Raw genomic sequence first — 19,449 nt, forward strand, 5'->3', positions numbered from 1 at the left:
TATTTAGTTCGATTTTTAAATGCCTGAATCTGACATATCCCCCCACCCCCACCCCTATAAACACAGAACTATGACGCCATATTGAATTTTTATCTCAAAGTGAAGAATGTGACGCCAGAGGAAAGTTTCTGTCCTGCACGAGCTCGGATCCTGTTTCTTTTGTTTCCCCAAGTCGTTGTGCAAATAAACACACCCATACAACAAGCAGGCGTCACGAGACCAGAAGGAGGTCTGAGACCAGAAACAGGTGCACTGGACTAAAGTGAAGTGAAGTGACCTAACACGCCGAGATTCAGCCGCTCACTCGTTACACCTTTTTAAATAGTGCAATTTTAATCTCATTTTCAAAGCACAAACACATGAGTGAAACCAGTGCCACGTGACTGAGCGCTGTTGCTATGGCGCTGTTGGAGCTGTACACTAAGGTAAGGACCAAAACGGAAGTGCTTAATGTGTTTAAAAAGTTTAACAAAATATTCCCACCGCAGTTTAATGACATACTGTAATATATCCAATGTACGTACTCTGCTTTGGAAACCGTCTTAAAAATACCTTTTAATAATGTTTCTGTTAGATTAAAAGTTTCCTCAATGCAGCATATGGTAGAAAATCTTAGCTAGTAGCTGGTCACTTGTGAATCCGCTGTAATTCGTTCTTCGATATTCTAGTGGGTTTGGGTGTTTGGGGTTTTTTTAGGGGCTAAGAGATTTTCTATAACATGTATCAGTATGTGTGTGTATAAAAGTGTTGCCTCTACTGCAGTATAACAGAGTATGGGTGCCAGACGCAGAGCAGGTGTGGAAGTCAGCTGAGCTCCTGAGAGATTACACACCTGGAGATCCAGCTCTACACCTGCAGCTCGAGGATGGAGCTGTAAGCACTCACAGTACTCTTGTCTGTCTGTCTGTCTGTCTGTCTGTATACACTGTAGGGCAAAAAAGTTTGGGGACACCTGACCATCACGCCCATATGTGTTTGGTGAACATCCCGTACCAGATTTATTCCCCCTCTTCTGATTTATACCTCCACTCTTCTGGGAAGACTTTCTATATTTTGGAGTGTAGCTGTGAAGATTTGTGTTCATTTAGCTGAAGCCATGCAAATGCCAATCAGGAAAGGAAAAGCAGTTAATAATTCACAGTGCCTGTTTAAAAATAAAAGATTTCAGTAGCCTGGAGTAGATATAATGCCTGGAGGCTTTATTTCTCACTTTTGTTTTATCGTTGTGTATTATTTACATTTATTATTACATTCTATTTCAGATTTAACTTTTATTTCAGATTATAATATAATGGAGAACAGCTATTGAATAGTCACTGGTTAACTTTGTTTTGGGTGTATTTACATGATAGACACACATAAAGGCTGTTGTGTTGTAAATCATAGTTTCATCTTTTATGTTTGGTATTTCTCCACATAAATGTTTAAAAATAGCCAGGGTTTAATTCAAAGAACAATCAGTACTCTGGTCAAGGCTGTTGTGAAAACGAGACTTCTGGTCTGATTAGACTTCTGATAATCTGGCTGATTCTGTGCCTCAGGAGATCCAATACCCAGTGGAGTTGGACGGTCAGTTACCTCCCCTACGTAACCCAGACATCCTGGTGGGGGAAAATGACCTAACCGCTCTGAGCTATCTCCATGAACCGGCTGTTCTGCATAACCTGCGGGTCAGATTTGTGGACTCTAAAATCATCTACACATATTGTGGTAGGTAAAATAGCAAGTCAAAAGAGAGCATTTTGTTCCCAACAGTATAATCATTTTTATGAGCTCACATAGCAGATAAGACACAAGCTATAATGGGACCTGGTGAGGAACTACATTAAATGCTCTTTGACTCAGTAGTTTGCTGTGGTTCAGAGGTTTCAGTACAAATAGTCTTGAAACAGAACCCATGCAAACTCATTATAGAATCGTCATACCAAGGGATATTGTGTAGGAGACAACAAAATGTTTGGAAGTACATAGCTATGTTTAGTTTGCTATCAAGTTACAGCATATCCAATGTGAAACAATGTGCATTCATAGCCCCCTAAAGCTTATTTATTTACAGTGAATGTGAAAAAGCAGGTTTTTATAGAAGTTACTGTATGAACCCACTAATGAAAAGTGTTATGCAACTTTTACAAAACTGCTCTTACTCAGGATGTATTCGGTCTTTTAAATAAAGTCTTTAAATGACTTATTGTCACCGTATCAACTGGTTATTTTTTCAGATTCAGTTTCAGTTTTAACATAAGGTGTTATAAAATCTTGTGTGTGTCTTTGTTATTGCTCATGCATGTAGGACATCATATTGCTTACTTTTAGCTTTTGAGTTACTATATTGTAATTCCTCCTTTCATATACATGTTTATCTCTCTTGTATATTTCTTTCTTCATACTATCAATCTTAGGCATTATCCTTGTAGCAGTAAACCCATATAAACAGCTGCCCATTTATGGAGATGCAGTCATCCGTGCTTATTCTGGCCAGAATATGGGAGATCTGGACCCTCATATATTTGCAGTGGCAGAAGAAGCTTATAAACAGATGGCAAGGTAGGTGTATTCCAGCTTTAATGGAAACTGGCATTGATAGGCATCACTTGGCATCATTACTCATAATATGATGAAATTACATCCTGTATTATCAGTACAACATTTATGCTTTAGTTAGTCTGGGGAAAGTTTTTAATTATGTATCTCAGATGTGCTTTAGTTTTGCAACCAAAAATATAACATTGTACAATTGCTTTAAATGAAATTAGTTCTGATTGCACATGAATATATTTTTTCAATTCAAATCAGATTTTACAGTGTCCTTTTCTGTTAATGCTTATACCATGTTTATATAGGAACAACAAGAATCAGTCCATCATTGTCAGTGGGGAGTCTGGAGCAGGGAAGACTGTGTCTGCTCGCTATGCTATGAGATACTTTGCAATGGTCAGCAAATCTAGCAGCAACACACGGGCGGAGGACAAGGTTTTGGCATCGAACCCCATCACTGAAGTACTGTGGTCCATTTTCAATAACAATTATTATATACTGTCATATGAAGTTACATAAATAATAACAAAACTAAGTTGTTCACTTTTGCTGTATATTTGCAGGCAATAGGAAACGCAAAGACCACCAGGAATGACAACAGCAGCCGATTTGGGAAATACACTGAAATCAGCTTTGATCGGAGATACCAGATCATCGGTGCGAACATGAGGACGTACCTTCTAGAAAAGTCTAGGGTTGTTTTTCAGGTAAAGAAGTTTGTACATTGTGTTCAGGGGTAGATGGTATTGCAAAGCTAAGCTGGGATAAGCTCCACATGACTCTCAACAAAAGACATCAATATAACATGTCATTGTTGGCATCTACATCAAATTATTTGCTATTCAAATGTTTTAAAGTGGATTATTTTAGACTTTTGTTTGAACTAAATGTAAAAGCACCACAAGTAGTCATAAGAGAGACATAAAAATTGTTTCAAAGGAAATAAAAGTTGATGGGATAAGCAACAGTCTACATCTCAGTCAACAGTCTACATCAGTCAAACAAACATTTACATCTACATTTAATTCTGATCGTTTCATTGTCAAGCAGCTGATAGATATTCGATTTTAGCTTCCCATCTAATATTGATACATTATGTTTTACATGTCTTTATCTGAATTACACTAAATGGACATACAGAGCTTTTCTTATTAGGCTTTTTTTTTTTGTGCCTCCAGTCAGAGAATGAAAGAAACTATCACATTTTCTATCAGATGTGTGCTTGTGCAGACCAACCACAGTTTAAGAACCTGAGACTGTGTGAGTGTGTATGCTATTTAAGTCTCTGTAATTATGCATTTTTTGATGTGCATATGCATATTTTATTTTTATTTACTTTTTTTTGTTAACATACAACAAGTGAGTGCAGACAAGTTTAATTACACCTGCATGGGAGGACAGACAGAGATCCAGGGAGTGGACGATCGTGCTGACATGGCTGAAACCTGTCGTACTTTCAATCTACTTGGTGACTAAATATTATCAAGTTTCTTTAATGATTAATGATGTGTTGCACATTCATTGCATCCCACTGTGAAGTTCTGTTTTCTTATTTAGGACTAAAGAGTGACTTTCAGAGTGATGTGTTCAAGATGGTGGCAGGGATTTTGCACTTGGGCAATGTGGTGATCCAAGCAGTTGGCTCAGACCAGTCATCGATCAGTGTAAGGAACTTGAGGCTTAGTCTAGAGGGAATGTTCTTCCTGTCTGTATAATCATCATAGAAGTACATTAATGTTTTCTCTTTTCCAGTCAACTGACTCTCACCTGGCTGTTTTCTGTGATCTGCTTCAAGTCAGAGTAGAACATATGTGTCGTTGGTTATGTTGTCGGCGTATTGTCCTGGCATCTGAGACTGTGATCAAACCACAGCCAAGGGAACGTGCCATAAATGCTCGCGATGCAATGGCCAAGCATCTTTACGCTTATCTCTTCAATTGTATCATCCACAGGATCAACCAGGCCCTGCGTGTGCCTGGAAAACAGCACTCTTTTATCGGCGTGCTGGATATCTATGGGCAAGATAAAGTTCTTTTTTACTGCCTGGATTGGTTTGGCATATTTTATAAATTATAAACACTTTTGAAGATCTTAGTTATGCACTAATCCCTACTTTACTCTCATAGCATCCCAATTTAGGGTGTGTGAAATGGATCTTTTTATGATTTTGTTTTTGGGAACAGGTTTGAAACCTTTGATGTGAATAGCTTCGAGCAGTTTTGCATCAACTATGCCAATGAGAAACTTCAACAACAGTTTAACTTGGTATGTTTCCCACCTCTTTCTGTGTGGTTTGCTTTAAATCCCATATCAGGTTGTGCATTGAAGTACGGATGCATTATGGATAGGACTGACTCTTTTTATTTCTGTTCGGTTGCTTCCTTTTAGCACGTGTTTAAACTAGAGCAAGAGGAATACATGAAGGAAGACATCCCCTGGATGTTGATTGATTTCTATGACAACCAACCAGTCATTGATCTTATAGAAGCCAAAATGGGCATCCTGGACTTGCTGGATGAGGAGTGTCTGGTGAGGAAATCAGTGACAGGGATTTGATAGAAAATTGCATTTTTATTCAATTTTGTCTCAGCTTCAGCATTCTGTTTGCTCAACAGTTTCCTCAGGGTACTGATAATAACTGGCTGCAAAAGCTCTATAATTATCTGAGCTCAAAGCCTATGTTTGAGAAACCTCGTCTATCCAATGAGGCATTTGTGATTCATCACTTTGCAGACCGGGTGAGAAGACATACTGTGCCTCTTGTCTGTTTTGCTGATGCTGAAGGTGCTACATTCAGCTGTGTGTGTTGATGAAGATGTTATTAAAGCCACTGTTCAATTTCCAGGTAGAATATCAGTGTAAAGGTTTCTTGGAGAAGAATAGAGATACCCTCTACGAAGAGCTGGTGGACATAATGAGAGCTAGCAAGGTACAAAACACGAAAGTAGTGAAACATCTGACTACACAGATTAGTAAAATCAAAGATTATCCATTTCTTTTGCTTTTGAACTGTCTCACATTTATGCAGCTGAAGATATTTGAAACCTTTTGCTGTCAGTTTCCTCTCTTGGCAGGTTTCTTTAATGAAGAGAATCAAAATTCAGTGCACACAGTGAAGGGTGTCAAAGTGAAAGCAGCACGACCTGGAGTCAAACCAACTAACAAGCAACTCAGAACCACTGTAGGAGATAAGGTACACAATCAGAGGAGTCAGCATTGCTGTCTATATCTGTAAGAGCTAACATCTGTTTATTGTGACCAAATATACAGTATAACATTGTCTAGCCTACAAGGGAATACATTGGTGTGTTGCATCAAATTTGGCTCCAGTAATTGAGCAGCTGTAATAACTGAAATCCACTCTAATTTAAATGAAGTCTTCCTCTCTTTATCTGTTTATCATTTCAGTTTCGAAGTTCATTGTATCTGTTAATGGAAACTCTTAATGCCACTACACCGCATTATGTCCGCTGCATTAAGCCTAATGAAGAGAAGCTGCCATTTGAGTGAGTCATTTCTGATATGGTATGAAACATTATACTTTTATTCCTGTCTTGTTTCATGTTTGTGATGTGTGTGTCCACAGATATGACTCAACACGTGTGGTGCAGCAGCTGCGGGCTTGTGGAGTACTAGAGACTGTTCGAATTAGTGCTCAGAGCTACCCATCTAGGTAAACACATTAATCACTGTTAATCCGTGTATCAACACTTCATTACAGTGTTTTGGGAAGAGGAAAATGCCTTATCTTAGGTTCAACTAGGAAACATTGATATTAAAAGGCAATTATATAATATATATGTATGTATATATGTCCAGTCCCTAAATAATCTGATATACATGCCTTAAGTGTGCACTTCTGAATTTGCACTTGTGTTACAGGTGGACCTACATCGAGTTCTTCAGCCGTTACAGTATTCTGATGAGCCAGGCAGAGCTCAGACTGGGGGAGAAAAAGCAAACATGTAAAACAGTGCTGCAGAGGCTCATCCCTGTAAGAAGCCCTTCATTTACTTTACTCCTCTTTCCTAACTATTCACCATTCATATTGCTATCTACTTCATATCCAGAAGCATTCCGCTTGACTGGAAGTCTAGGCTACTGTCTGGATGGCTTACTCTTTCTCCAGTCATAGGCTTCTGTGACCTTATGAATGTGTAAGAGGGCAGATAGCATTTTCCTCCGAGTGTGTTATACTGCCCTGTGATGCAGCATGAGCAACAGTTGGGTGCATGTAAGAAATTAAGATACCGTCTCCTCAGAAATGTCATCAAGCCAAAACTAACTTTTCATGGACCTGAAACAGATCAAATAAAAGTGTTATATATATGTATTTACTACTGGCCTCAAATATCTTAACATAGAATTTGAGTGCAATTATTACCCAAAACATGTAGGACATTTCAGCATTACATAGTGTTGTTATATCATATTGTCAGACATTGGCACTGGACTTTAATTATGCAACTAATTTCAGCCAATATCACACCAGAAAAATGAATTTCATTCCACAGTTAATGAATTTCACTGTCATCATTTGTCCGAGTAGCATTGAGTCCATAGTATGTGTAATATCTCTTAGAATTACAGCCCTAAATTCATAAATATTTATTGCAGGTATTTACTTTCCAGTTATATTTTTAATATATTTTTACAATGTTACATCACAACAGAAAAATATCACATAAAAATATCGAACATTGATGGTTTAATTGCAACAGGATTCTAATCAGTATAAGTTCGGACGGACCAAAATCTTCTTCCGGGCGGGACAGGTGGCATATCTGGAGAAGCTGCGTTTAGATTATCTGCGCACTGCATGTGTGACCATCCAGAAGCATGTGAGGGGCTGGGCTCAGAGACACAGGTATCTACGCATGAGACAAGCTGCCATCATCATCCAGCAGTACGTCCGTGGCAAGAGGCAGATCAGGTGAGTGATCCAGTCAAACCTCTTAGTGAAGAAGCTAACCCCTATTCGGAGTTCATTAATATGACATTGCAGTTTGTTAAGAGATCCATTTTAGTACCTTTGGCTTATATTAGATGCAATATTGAATTTTCAAAGCAGTTGGATTTCTGCTTCAATGAATTTCAGACAAAACAAGAATTTTAGTGTTTGTTCAGTTTGCCAGCAGGTGTGATGTGTTTCTTCCAGGCACATGGTTACGGCAGCAGCTCTGAAGCAGGCCTGGGCAGCTCTTGTCATCCAGAGGCACTGTCGTGGATATCTTGTACGCCGGCTTTACCAGCTTATACTGGTTGCTACGGTTACTATTCAGGCATATACCAGGGGATGGATTGCCCGCAAGCGCTATAAAAAGGTTTCTTATAAAAGTTTCATTTCACCATAGTTTTTAAATATTTATTGTTAATTTTTGTGTGTGTATGTCTTTATTACTCGTTTAGATGGTAGAGGAGCATAAGGCTCTGGTTCTACAGAAATACGCTCGGGCCTGGCTGGTGCGTCGCCGCTTCCAGACCATGCGTCGACTCGTCCTAAACGTGCAGCTCTCTTACAGAGTCCAGCAGCTGCGTAAGAAATTGGAGGAACAGGTGAGCTCATGATCTTGAGTATTTGAAACTGCATTTGTAAACTGGCTGCATTTGTTACTGTCTCTGTACACTGCAACTTTCATAAATAATTTTAAAAGTCACATTTATGTTCAGATAAATCTATGTTCAGGTAAAACTTATCAGATAAGTTTTTTTCTTAATATGATAATGCAGTTTATAATATAATTGCCTAATAGTATTTTCATTAATGAAGAATAGAAATTTTGTAAAACTTGTACACTCCATAACATTACACCCACTGACGGGTGACGTGAACCCCTGCCACCTGCCAAGGCATGGAATATATTAGGTGGCAAGATCAGTCAGTTCTTAAAATTAATATGTTGGAAGCAGGAAAAATGGGCAAGTGTAAGGATCTGAGCGACATTGACAATGCCAAATTGTGATGGCTAGGAGTTCCCTGTATGCAATGGTCACTACCTACCAAAAGTGCTTCAAGGAAGGACAACCAGTGAACCCGGTGACAGGGTCATGAGTCTCACTGATGCCCGTGGGGTTAGCCCATCTGGTCCAATGCCACAGAAAAGTGACTATAGCACAAACTGCTGAATTAGTTAATGCTGGCTATGTACTGTGCTTAGGCATCACTTATCTGGGGAAAAGGTGGTACCATGATGCACTATGGGAAGAAGGCAAACCAACTGTATGATGTGACCAATGATGTAACAGCTGTTTTGGACCTAGTGGAGAATTTTCAGAAATGCTAGTTAACCATACAAGGAAATATATATAATTCAGTTTTCTATTTTTCTTTTTTTTTCCAGAATAAAGAGAACCGTGGTCTGATGGAGAGACTGACCAGCCTGGCCAATGCTCATGCTCAGGGGTTGGACAGGGTGCAGTCTCTGGAGGTGGAGCTTAACAAAGCAGCCAGTGAGAGGCTATCTGTAGAAGAGAGAGAGAAAAAGAGAAAAGAGGAAAGCAATCAGGTAGGACATTGTGACATGACAGCTACAGATTATGTAATTCACTGAATATTGTCTGGGTGGATCTCTGTGGAACAGTATGTAATTACATGAAATATACATAATTGATAACATGCATTCTTTAAGTGCACCAAAGATAAATAATTTGAATTGAAAAATAAAATGAATTTTTCACATAGTAACAATATATTGTACTCCATAAGGTGATTGCTCAGCTTCAGGAGGAAAGGGATAAGGTCAAGCTGGAGAATCAGGCTCTCCAGATGAAACTCAAAGATTCCACACAACAAATGACAGGTAGTTCAACATAGACCTACTTTAATTCATAATAATATCTGTATTTCACTTAAAACTCCAAAATTATTATTTTCCCTGCAGAAAATTTTGAAGGACTGAAGAAAAAGCTCGTAGAGGACTTAGAGAGAGAAGAGAGGCTGAGAAAGTAAGAACAACCACGTTTACAAAACACATTTACAAGCTACATTATGCTACTTTTTTTTCAGTTCTTCCTGGATGTTGACACTGAAAAGCTTTTTTCCCCTGGAATGTCAGAGTCGCAGAACACAGCAGTGAGCTGCAGAAGGAGGACTTGGATAAAGAGATTGTAACATTGAAGGAGGAGAATCGTAGGGTGAGGGAAGACAAGATCCAGCTACAGGCAAAGGCTGAGGAGGACACACAGATCAAAAAAGAGCTCGAGGAGCAGCTTGATCAGCTTGGCAAACATGTCAAGGTAGATTCTGTCACTGACAAGCAAAAGAGGTCTGTACATTTAGTTATTCATTATGAGAAAAATGCATTTTTTTCTTAATCTGGTGTGGCTATTTATTCTTATCTGTGTAGGTGATACCAGAGTTGCATAAAGAGATTAACAGCCTCCAAAATGAAAAAATTGAAGCAGAGAGAAAAATGAGGGAGCAAACTGAGCAGACCAGAGGTACTGTCTGATACTTAAAGTATCTGTGTAGAATAGGAGTAGTTTTCTCATAATATGTTTTACACAATATTCTCAACATACACTGAACAAAATTATAAACGCAACACTTCTGTTTTTGCCCCCATTTTTCATGAGCTGAACTCAAAGATCTAAGACTTTTTCTATGTACACAAAAGGCCTATTTCTCTCAAATATTGTTCACAAATCTGTCTAAATCTGTGTTAGTGAGCACTTCTCCTTTGCCGAGGTAATCCATCCACCTCAAAGGTGTGGCATATCAAGATGCTGATTAGACAGCATGGTTATTGCACAGGTGTGCCTTAGGCTGGCCACAATAAAAGGCCACTCTAAAATGTGCAGTTTTATCACACAGCACAATGCCACAGCGTGCAATTGGCATGATGACTGCAGGAATGTCCACCAGAGCTGTTGTCCATGAATTGAATGTTCCTTTCTCTACCATAAGCCGTCTCCAAAGGCGTTTCAGAGAATTTGGCAGTACATCCAACGGCCTCACAACCACGTGTAACCACACCAGCACATCCAGCATCTTCACCTCCAAGATCATCTGAGACCAGCTACCCGGACAGCTGCTGCAACAATCAGTTTGCATAAGAATTTCTGCACAAACTGTCAGAAACCGTCTCAGGAAAGCTCATCTGCATGCTCGTCATCCTCATCGGGGTCTCGACCTGACTGCAGTTCATCATCGTAACCGACTTGAGTGGGCAAATGCTCACATACGATGGCGTCTGGCACTTTGGAGAGGTGTTCTCTTCACGGATGAATCCCAGTTTTCACTGTACAGGGCAGATGGCAGACAGCGTGTATGGCGTCATGTGGGTGAGTGGTTTGCTGATGTCAACGTTGTGGATCGAGTGGCCCATGGTGGCAGTGGGGTTATGGTATGGGCAGGCGTATGTTATGGACAATGAACAGAGGTGCATTTTATTGATGGCATTTTGAATGCACAGAGATACTGTGACAAGATCCTGGCCCATTGTTGTGCCATTCATCCACGACCATCACCTCATGTTGCAGCATGATAATGCACGGCCCCATGTTGCAAGGATCTGTACACAATTCCTGGAAGCTGAAAACATCCCAGTTCTTGCATGGTCAGCATATTCACCGGACATGTCACCCATTGAGCATGTTTGGGATGCTTTGGATCGGCGTATACGACAACGTGTTCCAGTTCCTGCCAATATCCAGCAATTTTGCACAGCCATTGCAGAGGAGTGGACCAACATTCCACAGGCCACAATCAACAACCTGATCAACTCTATGTGAAGGAGATGTGTTGCACCGTGTGAGGCAAATGGTGGTCACACCAGATACTGACTAGTAAAACTGCACATTTTAGAGTGGCCTTTTATTGTGGCCAGCCTAGGGCACACCTGTGCAATAACCAGGCTGTCTAATCAACATCTTGATATGCCACACCTGTGAGGTGGATGGATTACCTCGGCTCACTAACACAGATTTAGACAGATTTGTGAACAATATTTGAGAGAAACAGGCCTTTTGTGTACATAGAAAAAGTTTTAGATCTTTGAGATTTGTTCAGCTCATGAAAAATGGGGGCAAAAACAGAAGTGTTGCGTTTATAATTTTGTTCAGTGTAATAAAATGCAAACTAGGAGAAACTGTTTCAAAGTCCAATTATTACTGACTGGACTTTTTCTTTTTCTTTCTTTTTGTTTTTCTTTTTCTCAGCAAAAATTAATATGATTACCAGACAGCTACTGGGTGACACGAAAGAAGAGGAGATCATTCTCAGGTCCGATAAACTTTTTTTCCCTTTTTCTTTTTGAGGATTCAAATTGACATGCCTGTCTTCTAATCATAAACTTTAAATAAATACTGCAAAGCCTATAGTCTTCCAAAGTTTCAGGTGTGCCCTACTGCTAACACACCTGATCCTATGGATGAGGCCTTGTTCATTAGTTCATGATCTAAAGCGAATACATTTAGCAAACTAAACTTGAAGCATACCAGACCATTAAGCCTTAAGGACTGGAGTCTGTGTTTTTAGTGTCTTCTAATGCAACTCATAACAATTCAAACATAAATGAATGTTCCTCTCCATGCACACACATTATTACAGGTTGAATAAAGAGGCCACAGAAGCTGCTAATGATGAGGGAGATCTACTGCTTGCATTTAATGAGCTGCAGAATGGCATCAGGTTTGAGAAACAATCATCTCTATGTGGCACTTCTGTAGTGTACCTGCAATTACCACTAATAGTTTTAACACATTTCATTGAACACTTCAATTATATAACACAAATTCCAAACTACAGGTAAACTAAAAGTTTTAAGAATATGGCTAATTGTATGTTTTTGTAATATGTACAAATATAATAATTATTCAGATTGCTCATGCTTTCCATAATGCTTTGTTGCTTAATCAGAATAAAAGTCCTGTTTTTAAAAGAACCTTTGACTAACTAAATAATTTGTTGTACAAAAATATATTCCACAATAAATATTTATTGACTGGCCCAGATATCTACCCTCAGTTTTTATAACTCTATTATTACAAATGAGCTACATAAAAGGTTTTCTGTTCTTTAAAAGTAGAGGAAAACATCCAGATTTTGCTTTGTGGAACAGTATAATCTACAGATGTGGTAGACAAAGATCAGCTAAGTGTTATGGCAGTTTGTTGGTGCAGCAGTTAGTGTTGCCACTTCATTTCTCCAGGGTCCTCTGTTCAATCCTGAGTTAGGATTAGTGTCTGTGGGTTTACATCAGGTTCTCCAGTTTCCCACATGTCAGCAGTATATGGTGTAAGTTAAATTGCCCCTAAATGTGAATGAATGTGTGAAAGTGCATGTGTGTGCATAGTGTCTTGTGTTCCACTGGAAGTATCCCTGCATAATGCCTTGGAAAGACTCCAGATTCACTGTGACCTTGACTATGATAAAGCAATTTATGAATGAATGAAAGTTCATAGTTTCTTTAATTTTTTTGTTTTTACCTGCTCATAATATGTGTCTCTTCCTGGGTTAGGCTGGTGGAGACTCATTTACGTGAGCAAAGGGAAGGTTACGAAAGTAAACTGGAGGCACTTGTTTTCAAAAATGATCACCTGAGTAGAGAGAACCAGCAGCTACAAGCCCTATTTCAGGAGAAGAGCGATGTGAACCACAGCATTGGACAGGAGGTGGCAAGGCTCACTGCTGAAAACATGGTACTGTATATCAGTGTTCTTTATTCTCACTTCTGGAGTAGCTGGTGAGGTGAAAGATTAGAAGGTGAGGTGAAAGATTGGAAGGTGTTGGGGCAAGGAAAGCAAAGCAGTGCCAAAGCCCTTAGAGTTTGTGGAAGAATGAGCCCTGACCTTCTGGCAAACATCATTTAAATCACAAAATCTATTAAAACTAACATACTTTTTGTATAAATATATCTTGTTGTGTAAAAATCCAAGCTTGTTAAGTTTAGGAAAGTCATTGTGTTCAACATTTTTTGTTGCATGTAGGTCATCCCTGAACTGAAGCAACAGGTAACAGAGTTACGGCGTCACAGACAGGAGCTGGAAACACAGCTAGAGGAACAATGCACTGAAATGACTGGTGAGCTCTTCACAGGAAAAAATACTCTTTCATTACAGTATTGCCATTATTACCGTTTTGTTTTTTTTTGTTTTTTTAACAGAAAATAATATAAGGGTATCTAATGAGCTTCAGCACAAGCTTGAAGAGGAAAGCTTACAAAGAAGGTAACTGTGATGCCTCCATCTTTTAATCCTAAAAACCTGTTACTGATTGTGTATGCAAGTATGATAGGTGTGTGGATTTCTACACACAGGCTATTGGATGAGAGGTACAGAGAAAATGAGAGGGAAAGGGATGAGATGGAGAAGAAGCTGCAAGAGCTAGAGGAGAAGATAGAGCAGCTGAAAAGACACCAACAAACAGACAATGAAGCCAAGAACAAACTCAGGCAGGAGACCTCACGCCTTACAGCTGAGAACATGGTGTGTGTTTTTGCATTCCTGACAACTTTCTGCAGCTTGTTTTGTCAGTGGCAAGGTTAGGTTTTAGATATATCTTTTGTTCACAGGACTTTGAAGAGCAATTAGATATGAAAGACAGAATCATAAAGAGGCTGCAGGACCAAATCAAAGCCCTTCAGGCACCAGTGAAAGGTAAGATGCAGATCTGGCAGGCTGGGATCTGCTGACCTGGGTTAACATTTATAACGTTTCCACTATTTTCTTAACAGTCAGTGAGAAAGATGGACCAGCTGTTCCAAAAGAATACCTTGGAATGCTGGAGTATAAGAAAGAGGATGAAGCTCGGCTTGTGCGGACATTAGTACTTGGTAATTTCCACTTCTTCTCATTACTGTCTGTAACAGTTTCATACTACCCAACATTCATATTATGTTTGATATAACATAGAGATGAAAAGTACAAAACCTAAACCCTTGAGCAATAGAAAAATGTAATATTATCTGAGTCAGCTTTCACCATATTTCAGTTAAGATTTATGTTTGGAGAACGCCAAAGGAAGCCTCAATCCATAATCTCTGCCACCGGTTGTTAAGTACAGTGAAGGATGAAAAGCATGATGGAAAAAAAATCTCCATTATGAATGGAAGAACGGTCCAACATACTGCCACAAATTATTCATGACTTGTGTGGCAGAATTCCAAGATTGATTAAAGCTGTTCTAGATGCATTTGTTGGCCCTTTTCCTTACTGTGTCCTTAATAGTAATATAATGTTACAATTTTTGTTATTGTGTGCACCCCCTGAATACGCTTTGTGTATAGTAAATAACAGAAAATGAAGAAACAATGATGATTCTTTGTGAGTTGTATGGTCTGAAGCTTGAATATGTGTGGTTTGCAGAGCTGAAGCCGAGGGGAGTGGTGGTGAATATGATCCCTGGTTTGACGGCCCACCTGCTCTTTATGTGCATCCGGCATGCTGACTATCTCAATGATGGAGCAAAGCTGAAGTCTCTCATGCATGCCATCATCACTGGGATCAAACAGGTCACCATGGTAAGACCTCTGGGTAGCTCTTAAGTCTCTAGAGTGCTCTCCAGAAGTACTGGCATGCTTCTTTAAAATGTAGAAACATTAATGTTTAAAATGGTACCCTTACAATTAATATTTTATGAGACATACCCTGGAGAGAATAACAGCATTGAGTCTCTTCCTGTTATGTCTAACAGGGTTATAAACACTTTTAGAGGAATCGTGATTCACTCCTCCATGCAGAACATTTTAACCTCCTTCTTAGGTTTGTGCATGTTAATTCAGACCGCAAGTTTTCATAAGGGAGTAAAAAAAAAATGATACACTGCATAACATGGATTTTGTTTATGATGACTGGGAGTGTGTTTGGCTCTACAGTGAGGGAAAAAATTATTTGATCCCCTGTTGATTTTGTATGTTTGCCCACTGACAAAGAAATGATCATTCTGTAATTTTAATGCTAGGTTTATCTGAACAGTGAGAGACAGAATAACAACAAAAAAAATCCAGAAAAATGCATTTCAGAAAAGTTATACATTGATTTGCATTTTAATGAGTGAAATAAGTATTTGATCCCCTATCAATCAGAAAGATTTCTGGCTCCCAGGTGTCTTTTATACAGGTAAGGAGCTGAGATTACAGTAGGAGCACTCTCGGGGAGTGCTCTTAATCTCAGCTCATTAACTGTATGAAAGACACCTGTCCACAGAAGGAAGCAATCAATCAGATTCCAAACTCTTCATCATGGGCAAGACCAAAGAGCTGTCCAAGGATGTCAGGGACAAGATTGTAGACCTACACAAGGCTGGAATGAGCTACAAGACCATCGCCAAGCAGCTTGGTGAGAAGGTGACAACAGTTGGTGCGATTATTCCCAAATGGAAGAAACACAAAAGGACTGTCAATCTTCCTCGGTCTGGGGCTCCATGCAAGATCTCCCCTCATGGAGTTTCAATGATCATGAGAACGGCGAGGAATCAGCCCAGAATTACACTGGAGGATTTTGTCAATGATCTCAAGGCAGCTGGGACCATAGTCACCAAGAAAACAATTGGTAACGCACTACGCCGTGAAAGACTGAAATCCAGTAGTGCCCACAAGGTCCCCCTGCTAAAGAAAGCACATGTACAGGCTCATCTGAAGTTTGCCAGTGAACATCTGAATGATTCAGAGGAGAACTGGGTGAAAGTGTTGTGGTCAAATGAGACCAAAATCCAGCTCTTTGGCATCAACTCAACTTGCCGTGTTTGGAGGAGGAGGAATGCTGCATATGACTCCAAGGCAACAAAGGAGTGGTTCAAGAAGAAGCACATTAAGGTCCTGGAGTGGCCTAGCCAGTCTCCAGACATTAATCCCATAGAAAATCTGTGGAGGGAGCTGAAGGTTCGAGTTGCCAAACGTCAGCCACCTTAATGACTTGGAGAGGATCTGCAAAGAGGAGTGGGCCCAAATTCCTTGAGATGTGAGATGTGTGCAAACCTGGTGGCCAATTACAAGAAATGTCTGACGTCTGTGATTGCCAACAAGGGTTTGCCACCAAGTACTAAGTCATGTTTTGCAAAGGGGTCAAATACTTATTTCACTCAATAAAATGCAAATCAATGTATAACTTTTTTGAAATGTGTTTTTCTGGATTTTTTTGTTGTTATTCTGTCTCTCACTGTTCAGATAAACCTACCATTAAAATTACAGACTGATCATTTCTTTGTCAGTGGGCAAACGTACAAAGTCATCAGGGGATCAAATTATTTTTTCCCTCACTGTATATATGGCCAAGTGTGAATGTTCTGGCAGATGAGCTGAAATGTGAAGTAGTAATGGACATGATGATATCAGCTTGTCCTCCTCTTTTCAGAACCATCAAGAAAACTTTGAGATCTTGTCCTTCTGGCTCTCTAACACATACTACCTGCTCAACTGCCTCAAACAGTACAGTGGAGAAGAAGTGAGTGTAATTTCTATTAAGTTCTCTTAGAAACATTGTTAGAAAGCAAAAATATTATTTTCTAATCCATAGGAGTTTATGAAGCAAAATACACCTCGTCAGAATAAGAACTGCCTGCAGAACTTTGACCTGTCAGATCACAGACAGATCTTCAGCGATCTTGCCATTCAGATCTATCACCAGTTTATCAATGTGATGGAGGATGCCCTCTTCCCTATGATTGGTATGTTAATGGATGTTGTTTTTACAGGCCTGAGACTGGTTTTGTTTTTTCAGCAACATAATAATAACCAAATCTGGTATTAATCAAAACATAAATTGTGATGTACATTTATGCACATGTTCTGTCATGTTGGTGTCTTCCATTTTCACTTTAGTCCCTGGGATGCTGGAGCATGAGAGCCTACAGGGCATCTCAAGCATGAAGCCCACAGGTTTCCGCAAGCGCTCCAACAGCATACTGGGAGATGGGCTCAGAGAAGGTGAGGGTCCCAGCTATAGCATCTCCTCCATCTTAGAGCTGCTGAGCGACTTCCACAGCTGCATGGCACAGCAGAGCATGGATCAGCAGCTGCAGGGTCAGGCCCTTCGCCAGCTCTTCTACCTGATCGGAGCTACCTCACTCAACAGCATCCTCCTCCGCAAGGACCTCTGCTCCTGCCGCAAGGGCATGCAGATCAGGTGAGTGGGATTAAGAAGGAGAGAACTCTGTAGGACTACAGTGAAAAAATATTAATAATTGGATATTTTGCATTTATAGTGTGGTGTTCAACATTGCTGTGTGTATAATGTGTATGAAACACTGTGCAGACAGATTTTAAAGAATACAGGAAGAGAAATGGAATCATTGATTATTAGCTTGTCTTCAAAATGATTTTATTTCATTATAATACTGCAACAGTTCTTGAACGATACATATTAATTAACGAGTACCTTGTGCCTATTTAGGATAGTGTTTAATGACAGATGCCATTATGACATAAACAGCATATATGGGGTGGATTTTATGTAAGCCAAGTAAAACCTAATATATATTTAAACCAACCCAAACCCCTAACAGGTGTAATACCAGTTATTTGGAAGAGTGGCTGAGGGATAAAGGCCTTCAGGGCTACATTATGGACACTCTGGCACCGCTGTCACAGGCCGCCTGGCTCTTGCAGGTGAACAAAACCACAGATGGCGATGCAGCTGAGATTCAGCAGAGATGCCATGAGCTCTCACCGGTTCAGGTACAACAGATGTCCTCACACTCTCATCACTATTGAGTCTGCTTATGCTTATTACTCAAGTTTCCTTTATGCATTTTCAGATTGTGAAAATCCTCAACTCGTACACTCCCATTGATGATTTTGAAAAGCGAGTTGCTCCATCTTTTGTGCGGAAAGTTCAGGCAAGTTTGTTATGCCCTCTTTTAAATGATTATGTGAAGACATTTTCCAGTAATTGTTGATGGTTTAGTATTATTTTTAATTCTGTTAAGTGTGATTATGAAATTAGTGTAATCAGTACTGATTGTCAATGTGATAGAGGGCCTTGGTTATTTGATCCATTTTTCTTTGGGTTTCTGCTTTGTAACAGGCACTGCTACAGGATCGTGAGGGCTCGACTCAATTGATGATGGATGCACAGTATCGCTTCCAAGTTACTTTCCCTTTCTGCCCATCCACCCAAGCTCTGGAGCTCCTGCAGGTGCCCAACAGCCTTCACCTGAGCTTTGTCACCCGCATATGAACCCTGATGATTGATGAATGATCTTTCTCAGCTATCAACATAAGATGCTTTATAGGAACTAATCACTCTTTTTGATTGATAAATGAAAATGTTGGTTATTCATCATGCTATTTTGTGCCATATAACAAAATAAAAGTATTTTTATAGAACATAAAGCAGCAAATTGCTATAAATGAACAAAATGTACGCTACATTGGCAAAACTTTGTGGACACCTGATCATCACAACTGAATATCTCATACCAGATTTAGTCCCCTGTTGCTGTTATAATAAGCTCCACTCTTCTTGGGAAGGCTTTCCACTGGATTTTGGATCGTGGCTGTGGGGATTTGTGCTCATTCAGCCACAAGAGCACTTAGTGAGATCAGGTCACTCCAACCTCGATGAACCATGTCTTTGTGGATCTCGATTTGTGCACAGGGGAACTAGAATGCTGGAACAGGGTTTGAGATTCCTTTGTTCCAGTGAAGGGAAATTGTAATACTACAGTGTTCACATACTTTTGGTCATATAGTGTATTATATAGTGTACCATTTTGAACCACATGAAAGTGTTAGACACTTTGACTCGAATTGTATTACATTATTTATAAACCATTTTAAACGTTTTGGCTAATAAAATAACTTGCACAGTGTAAATAAATCGGTTGTTACCTTTGCTTGAATTCCTTTCCTACCTTCTACCATAGCAACCCATTAATATTCACATCTCAGTTAAGCCTCTGAGTACACATGCTGATTAGGGAAGGCGTTTCCACGACCTGTTACACAATGACAGTGTATATACGGTTGAGCACAC

The 19,449-nt window shown here is 39.6% G+C and overlaps 1 protein-coding gene across 2 annotated transcripts; it reads left to right on the forward strand.

The window, feature by feature from the left end:
* The first annotated feature begins 155 nt into the window (after nucleotides 1–155).
* myo5c (myosin VC) lies at nucleotides 156–19,289 on the forward strand. 2 transcript variants are annotated; one of them, XM_058408188.1, is made up of 41 exons: nucleotides 156–425; nucleotides 763–873; nucleotides 1,542–1,710; nucleotides 2,400–2,544; nucleotides 2,841–2,997; nucleotides 3,099–3,242; nucleotides 3,714–3,795; nucleotides 3,896–4,003; nucleotides 4,093–4,199; nucleotides 4,288–4,553; nucleotides 4,719–4,800; nucleotides 4,924–5,064; nucleotides 5,151–5,273; nucleotides 5,381–5,464; nucleotides 5,594–5,728; nucleotides 5,944–6,041; nucleotides 6,122–6,208; nucleotides 6,418–6,529; nucleotides 7,257–7,468; nucleotides 7,694–7,859; nucleotides 7,945–8,091; nucleotides 8,877–9,041; nucleotides 9,242–9,335; nucleotides 9,417–9,480; nucleotides 9,591–9,771; nucleotides 9,882–9,975; nucleotides 11,695–11,758; nucleotides 12,086–12,166; nucleotides 12,996–13,176; nucleotides 13,465–13,558; nucleotides 13,641–13,704; nucleotides 13,794–13,962; nucleotides 14,049–14,133; nucleotides 14,211–14,309; nucleotides 14,842–14,996; nucleotides 16,828–16,917; nucleotides 16,990–17,140; nucleotides 17,295–17,598; nucleotides 17,978–18,149; nucleotides 18,230–18,310; nucleotides 18,499–19,289. In XM_058408188.1, exons 1-41 carry the CDS (start codon nucleotides 399–401, stop codon nucleotides 18,649–18,651), a joined length of 5,244 nt encoding a protein of 1,747 aa, XP_058264171.1. In that variant the 5' UTR covers nucleotides 156–398; the 3' UTR covers nucleotides 18,652–19,289. The 2 variants fall into 2 exon arrangements, with proteins under 2 accessions (XP_058264171.1, XP_058264172.1); XM_058408189.1 differs by lacking the exons at nucleotides 156–425; nucleotides 763–873; nucleotides 1,542–1,710; ... (1 more) ...; nucleotides 2,841–2,997; nucleotides 3,714–3,795 and having other exon boundaries at nucleotides 3,103–3,242.
* Nucleotides 19,290–19,449: the final 160 nt, after the last annotated feature.

The sequence above is a fragment of the Hemibagrus wyckioides genome, linkage group LG14 (assembly GCF_019097595.1).
Source record: "Hemibagrus wyckioides isolate EC202008001 linkage group LG14, SWU_Hwy_1.0, whole genome shotgun sequence".
In the NCBI taxonomy this organism is placed as follows: Eukaryota; Metazoa; Chordata; class Actinopteri; order Siluriformes; family Bagridae; genus Hemibagrus; species Hemibagrus wyckioides.